Source organism: Myiozetetes cayanensis, unplaced genomic scaffold (genome assembly GCF_022539395.1).
Source record: "Myiozetetes cayanensis isolate MyiCay16 unplaced genomic scaffold, myiCay2020 scf3, whole genome shotgun sequence".
NCBI classification, from domain to species: Eukaryota; Metazoa; Chordata; class Aves; order Passeriformes; family Tyrannidae; genus Myiozetetes; species Myiozetetes cayanensis.
In genome coordinates, this window is record NW_026087521.1 from 19,975,159 (window position 1) to 19,989,016 (window position 13,858).

Here is a 13,858-nt window from a genome sequence, read left to right on the forward strand (position 1 = left end):
CATACAGGGAGTCTTGGGCTTGCAGGAAAACATCCTCCTGGATGATGCCTGTGCAAAGCAGGTTTTCCTAGAGCTTCACTGATGGGCAAGTAAGAATCTTTCCCTGAAGCAGCCAAAAGCAGTGGCTGCTTATCTTGCTTCGCAGATGGGCTGAGCAGGGAATCACACGAGAACAAGTCCACAGACAGGTTTTGAAGCCTACATGTGGGCTTCAGATTACATTTTAACACACTCCAGAACAACTTCATGTGTTTCCCATGCAAAACGTGGGAGAATCTTTACACACAGATGCATAGGAGAACTGGTGCAAAACATGCCCAACACAATAGATTCATGCCAAAATCTCATCTCAAGTAGGGCTTACTGTCACAGCATCTGTCTAGAGACCACAAACATACACAGGGAAGATTATTTCATTGTTCTCCAGTTAAGATGAATGAGATGGACAAAGCAAGACTTAATCATAATCTACATTTCCAAAAAGGAACAGATGACATATTCAAGCAAAAAAGGTGGGAGATTTTTTACAGGTGTATTACCAGAGAGAAGAGGTTTTGCTTGGGAACTACAGGAAACCCTTTTCTAGCCTGTTTTCTGAAAACAAGAATGTCCTCTTCTCAGTTAAATGTCATTCTTGACTTATTTCCACTGCATACTGCCTACTCTTTTCCTTTCCTTCTCACAAGATATCAAGAATTAATGAGACAGAAGTTTAAATAAGGGAGAAGATAAAAGCCTAACCCACCATTTATGCTTTATAGTTTTAAAATTTATAGGTGTAATTTTAAGTATCAATATGAGGACTGAGATTATTTAAACCTCTCAACTATCATAGGCTCTTATAAATTTTGAAGACCTCATAGATACAGATAAAGATACTTGCTGCTAAAATCACAGGCTAGATCAGCTATAAGCTAGGGCCACATTTGGAGCAAAGCAATTAAGACAGAAATGAAATTCTCCTTCATAGCCACACTGAAAACAAAGCACATGTTATATGAACAGATATCATGCTGCCTGTGGCTCTGCATGCCGTGTTTTTGAATTAAATAAATTATTAAAGAAATTAATGTACTTTCATTACTTATTCTTCAGCTGCTCTGCATCCATTCTTCTCATTAAGAACACAGACTAGACTAAATATCGTGTGTCTAGAGAATACCTGATTTTTTTGAAGGGCTTTTTTTCCAATTCAATATTGACACTTAAGAGATATTATGTCACTGTTGTGTAAGATTTTTTTCTACCACATCTTTTTAACTCGTATGGCAGATAACGTCATCCTGTTTTGAGATTCTGGATCTATTGATCAGAATAGATCTTTGGTACACCTTTTGTATACAGAAATGCTGAAGTTAAGTGTTTTCTAACATCCTTGAATGACAGTGCTATTGATCAAACAGTTTGTAAGACAAACACAAGCAATTCTGTGCTTAATAAGTAAACTTCTAACTTAAGTAATGCACAAAGTATAAAACAAGTCTTTGAAAAAAAATGCACTTACCTGGTATGTAAACAGCACTTCACTTGGTGATTTACCTAATTTTCCACTGATGTTGACTTCAATTTGACCTTGTTGTGGTTCATTCATTGGTCCAACTTGACACACAATCCTAACGAAAAAGAATGTAAGTTTATCTGCTATAAGTAACAGCTGCAATATCAATGCAATGTATGTGAGCTACCACACACACTGCCAGCAAAAGCACTCACTTTGCTTTACCCTATACAATGTTCTTGAACACTGTCTCAGATTCCTGGTAAAACCATCCAAGAATAGTTTGCTCATCTATCTAAAGGTTCATAAAACTGAAACCTGAGCACTGTACACAGCAGCTAATTTGGCAACCTGTTAGTAGAGGTGCCTTCTACAGAAGGCTCAAATTCAGCCTGTAAGCCTGAATCTCTCCAACCCACCGAAAGACTTACAGTGGACTTTGTGATGTTTAAAAAACCCAAATGGCCCCCACCCACTTGATGCAAGCATCAGATCATCAGCTATCTTAGAGCTTTGTGTGTTTTAGCTGCTGATAATTTTGTTGTGCATCCTGCTATATTTCAGCTTCAAAATAGTGCCTTTTCACACCTTTGATCAAAATCCCTTCAGAATTACTGTTCTCTGAAAATAAATTTTCAGATAACACACACAAAATCAGAGGTCGAGGAACACTGGCCAGAAAACACTGCCTTAAATAACACCACTGCTGAGTGATAGCTAAGATGTTTAAATTTTTATTTCAAACAGGTGACCCACAGAATGAAGGCATGAAAAGGCAATAAGGATTCGACACACTTGAAAACTGGGACAAATGCTTAATGCAGAGCTGATAAAATAATTAGATAAGGAGGTATATAATGCTCGCAGCCTGTGCAGTCAGACAGTTTCATATAGGACACACCCTGAGGATCACTGCTCATTTCTGTCACTCCCTAATCTTCCCTAAGCAGTGCACAACTGCTTTAAAAAATCCCAAAGCAGAAAAAAACCCTCAACAACTCCAAATTACTGGGTATAATGTACTTAAATTGGGACTTATAATAAAAGGATTGTCAAGTCCCTCTGCAGATCACTCCAGACTTTTTTTAGTGGGTACTGGCAAATGGACAAAATTCCCCAGATTCTTGCATGTCCTGGCATGTGTATGGTTGCCTGAGCCTGTTCCTCATCATCTCTCTACTGTATTCTTGGAAGTTTTATCTTCTTGTCAGGCAGAAACAGGAAACGGTTCCTTCGGAGGAATTTTTACCATATGTCAAGCTAGGGAAAGCAGTCAGGGGCCAGGGCAGGGGATGTGTGGGGGAAACATTGTAGCAGGGATTTTAATTGAGAAAAGCTCCCTCCCCTCACCAGCGCTGGCATTGCCTCCCTTCCCCCACGTTAGTAATGGAAAACTACAAAGAATGAGAACAGACTTCTCGAAGGCCAACAATTAAATCACCACAGAGACAGAAAGCAGCCTTAAGTGCCTTGAATCTTGCTGCACATGGGAGCAACTGTCTCCTAAAAAGACTAGCTTTTTACTGCAGAGGGACAGGGGAGCAAGACAAGGTACTTATTATTGTTTTTTAATTTAACTATACAAAAGAAAGTAATAATAAAACACAAGAATGGAGGAAGATAAAGACAGCAAATTATAGATATGCTCTTGAAGATTTTTAATAACTTCTTTTTTAAGGTTTCCCTAATGGAGAACATCCTTCAAAACCCACTAATTTGCTGATAAATGACATGATGCAAGTTGCATTTGTTCTCCATTACTACACTGCCAGAACTTAGGAAACCAGTAATGTAGCTATGATACAAGGAACTAGTCATCACATTTCTGGCTCCTTTCCATGTATTTAAAAATATCAAAAAGCTTTAGAAAAAGCCAAGAGGCTGAGGAAATTCTTGTAAGTCTATGCTGCAATTCAGCGTAGCCTTTGAAAACACTGAAAACAGGGAAAGGGAAAACATGACTATAAAAAAGTTTGGAATTCTGTGGATAGTGAAGTAGATGTAAATGTAGGATTGATTGCAATAAAATGGGAAGTAGTAAGAAATAAACAGCTATTCTTTACATTCTTGAGTCCTAGAGGCCTGGGAAGCTTCTAATAACCAATCCAAAAATTGACTAAAGTTAACCATTTTTCAAAAGCTAAAAAAAAATTGTTTAGCTATCTTCAAAATCCCTTTCAAAACACACCATAAGAATAGCAAAAAGTTACTGTGTTACACTTTAAATTAACTGAAGGGAAAGAAAGCCAGTGTTTCAATTGAAGCTTTAAATATCAGAAGTGAATGAAAGAAAAATCCCACTGCCTAAAGTGTGTCATTACTCCTAATATTACTACTGAACCTTCATGCTATGCTTTTCATCAGCTAATATCAAAAGGGTATTTCCCTCTTGAAATTAGGTGTTTGATATAATCTGTAGCAAACACCTAGATACTCACCTAGAAAAATTTAAGCACTCTGTTTTAATTTTTGGCGTGGCTTAAGAGTGTGACAAGCAATCTGCAAAACATCTACCAACCTGCTTGGGCAATTCAACATCCATGGACTTGTTGGCTCTGAGATGAAAATTAGTCATCTACAGCTAAACCTAAACTCTATGTTCCCTCCCTGCCCCTAGGAAAGAAACTTTGTGGCTGGACTAAAACAGAAAGATTTAAGTTTTCTCTTGTTTTGTCTACTTTTCCATAAATTTTGTATGCTTGGCTTCACCGTGGTTCAGATTTAGCAAAGTTTTTAATAATAGATGTACATGTAGAATGCCTTTAATTTAAAAACAAATAAATACTCTTGATATATGTGCAGTAATAGTTTATGAAAGCTTTTCAATCAAGTAAGAAAAAAATTCAATTAGAAGCAGGATGGTAGTACACCATTGTAAATTTGTTGCTGTATTACAGTCTCTAACAATTTTAAATAAAGACTCATACGTTTCTATTAAATACTGCAAGTATATCACACTAGTTCTTTTTTTCTACTGGTAACTTTTGTAACCACAAGAAGATCATCCAGAACTTCCTTTTTTCTTCTAAAATCTTGTGAAAAGTTTCCATCAATTACCTTGTGGAAACAGAGTAGAACTCCTCTTTGAAAAGACATTCCTCGTTTGCCACCGTTATACTTTTTACATCTTCTGCTTTTATTCCCAAATTAGATCCTATTATGGTCAAAAGAATTCCACCACTTAGTGGTCCAGTTTTTGGCTCAATCTGTGTTTGCATGAAGGAAAGTTAAAAAAAAAAAGGCAAAATTAAATACTGCAGTGACCATGTTGCTCTTCCATATTATTTAAAGCTACTTTGACTTACCCACACTTGAAATGTAGATGTTTCTTTTAGGACCTACACAAAAACACGCTATGTAACTTTTTTATGCTAATTAATCATCTGGTTAGCTCAGAACCCGTATTCATCAGCTGCAAATTTCACATCTCCTGTGGCAGACTGCTTTGTACAAAACTCTTGCCTCAGGTTTATTCTGTTTTAAGTTTGCTTCCTCCACAAAGCACCATGATTTTGAAAAGCAAATGGACTGGGTTCCTTTCACAATCCTTCCACGGAGCTTTTCCAGTATTTTTTTGCCATGATTTTCTCCCTTTAGGTTCACATCAGAGCAGTGCACCTTCCTAACACACAGTGCTGTCCCAAACAGTGTCTTCAAAAGTTCCTCTAGTCCCCTGATCTTCCTTACTGCATCTCATGGTAGAGTGCTGCAGTAGTACATGGGCTGATGCTAACTGAGTAATTTGCAAATAAAATGAGGACAGAGAAGATCCTGCAGTTGCAGTGGACTCCTTAGACTGAAATACAGCCCAAACAGGTACTTGAAATCAGAATGTTTGTTGGGAGACTAGCCTGCTTTCATATGTAATACTTGGAGCACCTCCAGCAGAACCTGTTCAGTTCTTCATCTTTGGAAGGCTGTAAGTTTGCCATCAAGAAAAGGGAGGTTGCACTTTAAAGTCTGGTCTATTAAAATCAGTTTCTTAGGTCTAAGCAAGTCTGAGCGCAGAGACATGGCTGCCTCTGGCTGCTGGTCACCAAGGTGGACAACACTCTTACCTCACCCTGGGTGAATGCTCCAACTGCAGATTAAGTCAGGAGTGCACTTTTGGCCTGTCTGACTTCTCAAATTCTACAACCTTGGGTTTGATTCTGATGTGGACTGGAAAATATTACTGACACTTGGAAAACATATTGTGATGCAGAAACAACCTGCTCCCTTATTAAATACTATTTAAAAGTCTAGCTTGAAGCCTGTTAATGAGCCTGCTAAGTGCTTGTAGCTGCAGGACCAGTAAACCTCTCTTACAGACTTATTGCAGGTATAAAGGACTTTGGGGGAGAAAAAATCCTATGCTAATGCCCAAGAATCAAGTGCCACATTTTAAGTGTACATCGCTAGCCTGGCTTCTGGCACAGTGAGGACAAGGCTTGAAAAACAAGGAGTCTCAAAGACTCCATTCAGTCTCTTATTCTGAGTCTTTACAAATCTCTCACACACATCACTATTGACATTATTTCCTTTCAGCTATTTCAGAGGCTGGATAAAAAACTGCCTTTCAGTATGAGCCTGCTTGGATGCTTTCTCCTGAAAAATATTCCTGGTAGAAAGAGAAAAAAGCAATCTTACACGAGTGATTTCTGGAGGAGGACATGTGTTGGTGGGAGGAGCATGACAGAGTTTTTCATAAACGCATTTGCTGGGCTTGCCTTCTTCTTCACACCAGACACACCTATAGTCATGTTGGGCAGCGAGGCACAAGCTGCAGTCACTTCGTCCATAAGAGCAGTTGTACAGAGTCACTGAAAGATGAATGGTAAAAGCACTTAGACATTTTCCACTGTTTTAAGGATACTCAGTGTGCATTAAGAAGGAAAACTAACCCTGTGTACAAAGTTCAGCGGGGTCATGTGAGTAATAAGCACATTCTGTCCTTAACCCTGAATCATGTTGAGAGAACATAATTTTCCTATCTATGGAAAAACCCAAAATCTATCCATGTGCAGATTATGAATAAACTATCAAGTAGAACCCAAATGAATTTTTGTCACTCAGGCACTGTCAAAACTTCAAGTACAAAGTCCTTACTTTAACTAACGTCAATAACTCATACAACTGTTCAAAGATTAGTTCAAAAATCAGGTCCTCCTGGGGCACCACTAGTCAGATGTGGAAGGGTATAGACTCTGCATGGGTGTCAGTAGGGACAGACATCAGGTGGTATGGGAACTCTGCCAGTTGCAGATTTAAAGGAAGAGACCTGCCTTTGTAGGATGTTTCAAGGACATTTGGGACTTTCCATAATCATCACTAATGCCTGAACTAAATAGAATGTTAACACTAAATGAAGTATTATCCTTTGTTCAAGTTAATACCTCTTCATTTCTCCATTCTTCTCTATTTTCTCACTTTTGTTTTCCCTTGTCTTGAAATGTCATCCTGATGTATGCCTTATTCCTTCTGTAGTGAGGTTTAGTTTTAGCTTTTCTGAGACGAGAAATCATGTCTGACAGTCATGCCTCTCTTATTGATGAACGACTCACCAACTGTCCCAGACACTAAGCTTGTTTTGGCCCCCCATCAATCTCTAGCATGATGCACAGTCATTGTATAAAACTAATTTTCCAAATAGATGCAAAGCCTTGAGACATAGCTGGGTCATTCAGCACCATACGGAGAGCCTGGACTTGCAAAAAACCATATGGGGATACACTTGAGAACTAGCCCAGAAGAAAACAGACTGAAAAGATGCCACACATTTCTCTAGGGGAAGTGTGTAATTTGCACAGACTACCCAGTGTCTGAGTGCTGTGCTTCCCTGGAAAGGCGAGATGAATGTTGTAAAGAAGAAAACTTCTTTTCTGATTTTTTCTGCTCCTTTTTTTCCTGCTTCTCTCTACTCTTTGCTGTTCTGCTTTTCCATCCACACAGCCTCTCACCTCTGCTACTGAAGCTCTGGCACTTGTTGAGTCTTGCAAATCAACTTAACTTACCAGAACAGCAGAAGATATCTAGGTTTCCTCCTGTGCTCTTTCAAGAGTTAAATGTGTTTACAGATGGGAATGGGGCTGTTGTGGTTTAACTGTAGCTGGCAAACAAGTACCACGCAGCCACTTGCTCACTCGAGTCCCCAGCAACAGGATCGGGGAGAGAATTGGAAGGGTAAAAGGTAGAAAACTCGTGGGTTGAGATAAAGACAGTTCAATAGGGAAAGAAAAAGCCACACACACAAGCAAAGAAAAACAAAGAATTAATTCACTGCTTCCCATGGACAGGCAGGTGTTCAGCCATCCCCAGGACAGCAGGGCCCCATCTCACTTAACAGTCACTTAGGAAGAGAAAGACGAGTACCATCACTCCAAATCTCCCACTCTTCCTCCTTCCCCTGGCTTTCTACATTGAGCATGATGCCATAAGGGTATGGAATATCCTTTTGGTCAGTTTGGGTCACCTGTTTCATTTGTGTCTTCTCTCAACCCTCAACTTCCTGGCCAGCGTGGCAGCATAAAAAGCAGAAAAGGCCTTGGATTTGTGTAAGCACTGCTCAGCAACAACAAAAACATCTCTGTTATCAACACTGCATTCAGTACAAATCCAAAACAGCCCCTTACTAGCCACTGTGAAGAACATTAACTATGCCAGCTGAAAACAGCACAGGAGTGTACAAGACAGAAACTCAACATCTCCCCTTTCCAGTAGTGATGAGCTGTTTTATGTGCTCATTATGTCTGACGAAACAGTAACCTGAGTGACATAGGTTGTTTTTCAAAGGAGTTTCATCCTTGAAGATGCAGAAAATAAAGGAAAGTAAACAGATGTGGACAAGGGTAATTCCCTTTGAGATCACATATGGTAAAGGCCATTAAAAATGTCTATTTAAAGAAAGCTTTTATTCTCAGAGGAGCAGGACTCTAGAAAGGAGATTGGCAAAACACCTTCCAGTCACTAACATTTTCAATGTGCTTGGTAACAGCAACAACAGTAGCTTTTAAAATCTAATTCCAGGAGACTACCATGTCAGATTTCTACTAAAATGAAAAAGTAAAACGAGAATGCTATTTTTTCAGCAGTGGCCTCATTCCCCTGCAAGGCATGAACAATATTGCAGATGCCCAAATCTTGGCTACTGTCTCTCTGCCACAGCATGTAGTCTCATATAGGCAGTTTTTCTCTAAACACTATATATTTTAAACCCTCAGCATTCTGTTTCACAACTAGTCTTTACTATAATAACAGGTTTTTATTCTTTCCCTTACAGTGAAGAGTAGATGCAATGATGAAGCCTGGTTTTAACTCCTCCTACCTCTAACTCCACCTACCCACTTGATTTCAAGTAATTTTACCAGCACAAATGCAGTTGAGGTATCATTGGAGGTGTATGCAAAACTAAAGGACTTTGGTATTTGTAACAATGAAAAATGAAAGCACATACATTTCATTCAATCTCTATCTTGAATTTCCAAGGAATTGCACAAAGCAGGAGTAGCATAATTTGCTTCATAGACTGAGCACATTGATATGGAAGTCACTGAACAACAAACATAACCCAAGCAATATTTCCAACAGTTTGTTTGTCAGTTATCCACTCTGTATGTTGGATGTAAACGTAGTGCTGTGGAAAAGCACCAGTATGACAGCCCTGGTATGCTGCTGTTTGTGTTTATAAGCAGAAGAGACAACGTGGACAGTGGCAAGGAAAAGTTTCCTCACATCTATGCTGTGAATTGTTTTTGTGGGAACCAGATTCCTTTCTTATTCCAGCTCTCTGAAAGGTTGTTACTTCACAGACACTTGAACAGGTAATATTGTTAAACAATTTTTCCCCTTGGCTGCCTGAACTCAGCACTTCTCACCCATGCCGCCACATGGCCAACCAGGTACAGCATGGGAATATGCTTACTTTGTTATCCTTCATTGGCTGGACAGGGATTCTTATCCCATCCCTCAGTAAACAATGTCAGCACTGCAACGTCTTGACTTTCCTCACATCCAGTTGCATAAATGCGATGGAGAAAGCCATGGCCCTAAAGCATTAACCACTCCCCCTGTTCACTGAACAGCTCATTAAATGTAGCAGCAGCAGGCCACTCATTAGATTCAGATTCTTATCCTTCACCTTGAGATACCAGCTGTGATATCATTGATAAAAAGGACAAATGATAAAAGGGATATATTGGATTTCATACTGTTCAGAACCCCTGATGCTTGAGATGTAAAAACGCTATCATAACTTAGTATTCACTAAGCGTTGTACAAAGAAAGGGTTCTTTCACTGGCAGGTTCAAAGGTGCTTCTCAGCAGCAACCATATACCCAAAGCCAATTCTTTTCAAGATGCATAAAAACACATTACGCTGTGGATTTCATATTGCAAGGAAGTCTAAAAGACAGAGAGCATTTGGAATTAAAAAAAATCTCTTTCATAATAAGAAGAGACATTTGCTGAGAATTTTTCAATTCCCCTTTTGCAAAGGTTCTGTATTTCAATCTGAATGATAACATTTTCTTAATAATTTAGCTACTTTTTTGGGGGGGTTATGTTTTTCCCAGACTTAAAAAAAGATGTTGGGGATATTTGGTCAAAATTTTGTAGTTTTAAATGTAATGGCCTCTGGAATGGAAATTAAGACAGTGTGAGTTTGTAACATGACCTCCCTGTAACATTCATGCCAGATCCTCTTTTAAGTGCTTTTTAACACTGCACACAGACACATAAGGAAAATCTTCTAAAAACATAGTTCTATGCTGCCAATAAGAAAGGGAATAAATTTAAATATTGTCCAGCTGGAGAAATAGGGTCTGGAGATTCAATCTGTAGAGGAAATTACTTAGGGTATTAGTATTAGTTTTCCTGATGTTGACTCATCACACAAATAATAAGTGTGTTGCCTTATAGTTCTTGCAATATTCTGCCTTAAACTTCAGTCCAAAGAACAGTAAGGTAGGTCTCAGCTCCTAGATTTCTTCCACTGATTTTGAAGGAGCTTCCTTACTTCAGCTCAGGACTAGACTCACAGGCATAATTGCTTCATTGTTGTATGTTGAAAGAAATAAAGAAATTTATATTCATAAAGAAATTTTTATTAGATATGCAGTCATTGTGCTATAATTTTTTTATCATATAAATAAAAGAAAAAAATAATGAGCTGAAAGCCCACAATGTTTCCGTGTATTACTGATTGCCAGCAGACATAGGGACTGTAGAACTTGTCTAAGCTGAGACACAGGTAAAAGTTGAGATTTCAGGTGAAGTCTGTATGAGCAGCAGTGAGAACAGTTCCCTTTCTGCTATTTTATGAGGAAAGTGCCTTGAGGAAGGGAAATGGTAATTGAAAAATAATAATCAAACTATTTAAGTAAGTTTGAACTGTGAAGCCTTGTTATTATCACTGCCCTTCAGAGCAAAAGCAATCTCAAAAAAATCATAGAATCGTAGAATTGTAGAATCAGAGAAGAATTTGGGTTGGAAGAGACCTTTAAAAGTCATCTATTTAAATCCCTGCAATAAGCAGGGACATCTTCAACTAGATCAAATTTTATTTTGAGATTGTCCTGTGTACACCCAGGAGCTGGACTTGATGATCTCTGTGGGTCCCTTCCCACTTAAGATATTCTGTGATGCTATGATTCTACTCAGAGCCTGGTCCAGCCTGACCTTCAGCGTTTCCAGGTATGAGGCATCTACCACTTCTCTGGTATCCAAAACATAGCCCTGTACTAGCCACTGTGAAGAAAACTCTTTCCCAGCTGAAACCAGCACAGTAACTTGTGCCAGTGTTTCCCCACTCTCATTGTAAAAACCTTCTTCCTTATATCTTATTTAAATCTACTTTCTTTCAGTGTAAAACCATTACCCCTTGTCCTATCGCAACAATTCCTGCAAAGAGTTTGTCCCTATCCTTTTTATAAACCCCTTTTAAGTACTGAAAGGCTGCAATAAGGTCTCCCCAGAGCCTTCTCTTTTCCAGGTTGAATGATCCCAACTCTTTCAGCCTTTTCTCATGGGAAAGGTGCTCCAGCCCTCTGATCATCTCTGTGGCCTTCCCTCCTCTGTACTCATTCCAATACATCCCTGTCTTTCTTATGTTGTGGGCCAAGAGCTGGGTGCTGTATTCCAGATGGGATCTCATGAGAGTGGAGTAGAGGAGACAGTAATTTCCCTCGACCTGCTAGTCATATTTCTTTTGATCCAGCCCAGAATTCGATTGGCTTTCTGGGCTGCAAATGCACATTGCTGGGTCATGTCCAGCTTTTCACACCCAAGTCCTCTGTAAGACTGCTCTCAATCCCTTCATACCTCAGCCTGTATTTGTGGCTGGGATTCTCCAAATCCATGTGCAGGACCTTACACTTGGCCTTGTTGAACTTCATGAGGTTCACAAGGGCCTACCTCTTCAGCCTGTCAAGGTCCCTCTGGATGGCATCTCTGCCCTCCAGCGTGTCAACCGTACCACACAGCTTGGTGTCTTCAGCAAACTTGCAGAGCACACTGATGTTTGATGCATTACTTTAGTATTAATCACTTTTGATCTGTCAGATTTAATAGATTAAACCAAATAAGCAAAACCTACAAACATTCTTACTCACATGACTCCAAATTATGAAGGAATAGATTTCTGTTTACTGTAATTAACTTCCCTTTAATTCCATATTTCATACTTACTCATCAGTTTGCTGTCAATCTTGACCTTATCTGTTCTTATGGATAAGTTAAGTTGTAGAGTCTCATTTGCACTATAGGAGAACTGGAAAAGATGACAAAATAGAGATATTTATACCTTCATTTGGTAAGGTTGATTTCATGTATTTTCTGTGATTCTCAATAATCAGAGCTGTGAAGGTTTTAGAAACTCTCTCAAGCCTTATGGCCTTTTCTTCATCTTGGCCAAATATGTTTACAGAAAAATGTTTTAATGAACCTAATCCTTCACAATCAGAATTTTCAAGTACCAAGAGACAGCAATATCTGAATACTCGCTTATCATTAATTTAATTTACATTTGGTTATAGGTATCAAAGCAGCAAAAGTACTGTTCAGATGCAGTAAGTATAGCTGCTGACCCTGCTGAGTTCTCCCTTCCCACACCATCTGGCCCCATTACTTCTGTGGGCACAGCAGACTCACACCACATGGAGAGGAAATTTTGCATCTTTTGCAGTACAACCTCCTCATTTTACAGCCAAATCACAAGGTTCACGTGCTCTAAGACATGAGCGTCTGCTCATGTTGAAAGACAGCAGCAGTAACAATTATTGGGAAGGAAAAAGAGCAAAGAAAAATACAGAGGCTTTATAAAGCAAATGCTTTGTGCTAGGCACAAATGATGCGTGAATGTCCATTATTTCTCAAAGCTACTGTTAGCTCGTAAGACATAAAGTTTAAAGTCAGCATTTCATTTGTGAGTCAAACTTTGAGCTTAGAAAATAGACTATTTTTAAAATATTATTTCCTTTCTCAGTAAAATAAAACAGAGAGAAGGAAGCATAACTACTTGTGAGAGACTGAAATCATTAGTGGCTTAAACATTATTAAAATCACTGAAAGACTTTTGTCCACTGTAGCAAACTGTGCAAAGAAGCAACTGCTCACCAAAGCCCCTGCCTACCCAAATATGGCTACTAATTTGGACTGTCACTAGAAGTTGAGATAAGATAAAGGTGACACTATTGTCCAATCATCCCAGGAGAAGAATGTATCCACAAGTGTGAGAGACTGGAATGCTAATGGTTCAAGCAATCAAGGTGCAAGCTCCTGCCCAGGTGCTGAGGATATGCACACCCACCACCTCAGGCTACAAGCTGGGTGTTGAACAAGACAATGAAACAGGTAAATCCTTCGAGGTGGGCTAGTGTTTCTTTGTCCTTACACAAATGACTCAGCTGTGGTAGCTCCCCTCCAGGGAAGTACCAAACATTCACCTGAAGCCTCAAGGTATTAATCTCTGCTGATGGGCCATAATTGACTCAACTGCACTGATGTATCAGGCAGCTGTAACATCTTACAAGGTGTAAAGGACTCATGAAATATCATGTGATCCAGTATTATATCATCCACTGTAAAATTCCCTGTGCCAGGGGAGGTACTGGGGGCATTTCTACCCAGCCTAAGCAAAAGAAAACACCCACCAGCAGGATCCCTCATCACCCTGGGCATCCCTTGACAGATCCAGACTGCAAACATCACTTTGACAAGTCTGGGATTCTCACCACAAAAAAGACCACAAGAAGAAGAACAACAGGATGTTGGAGTTCACAGAGTGGTGATATTTTTTCTACTTCTGTCTCTCTGTCACTCTCTTTCTCTCCTGCTGAACCCTCTCTTTCCCCTATTTCTTTCTATCTCTCTCTGCCTAACATTTAC

The 13,858-nt window shown here is 39.3% G+C and overlaps 1 protein-coding gene across 6 annotated transcripts in view; it reads right to left on the bottom strand.

Annotated features, from left to right (window-relative positions):
* Positions 1–13,858, bottom strand: part of PLXNB2 (plexin B2) — a 257,415-nt gene that overhangs the window by 44,887 nt on the left and 198,670 nt on the right. For all 6 annotated transcript variants that reach the window (XM_050325005.1, XM_050325007.1, XM_050325006.1 and 3 more), the window contains 4 exons: positions 12,161–12,242; positions 6,128–6,300; positions 4,556–4,704; positions 1,505–1,613 (listed from right to left, as the gene is read on the bottom strand). In XM_050325005.1, the coding sequence (XP_050180962.1) occupies positions 1,505–1,613; positions 4,556–4,704; positions 6,128–6,300; positions 12,161–12,242 (513 nt within the window). The remainder of the gene's footprint in view (positions 1–1,504; positions 1,614–4,555; positions 4,705–6,127; positions 6,301–12,160; positions 12,243–13,858) is intronic.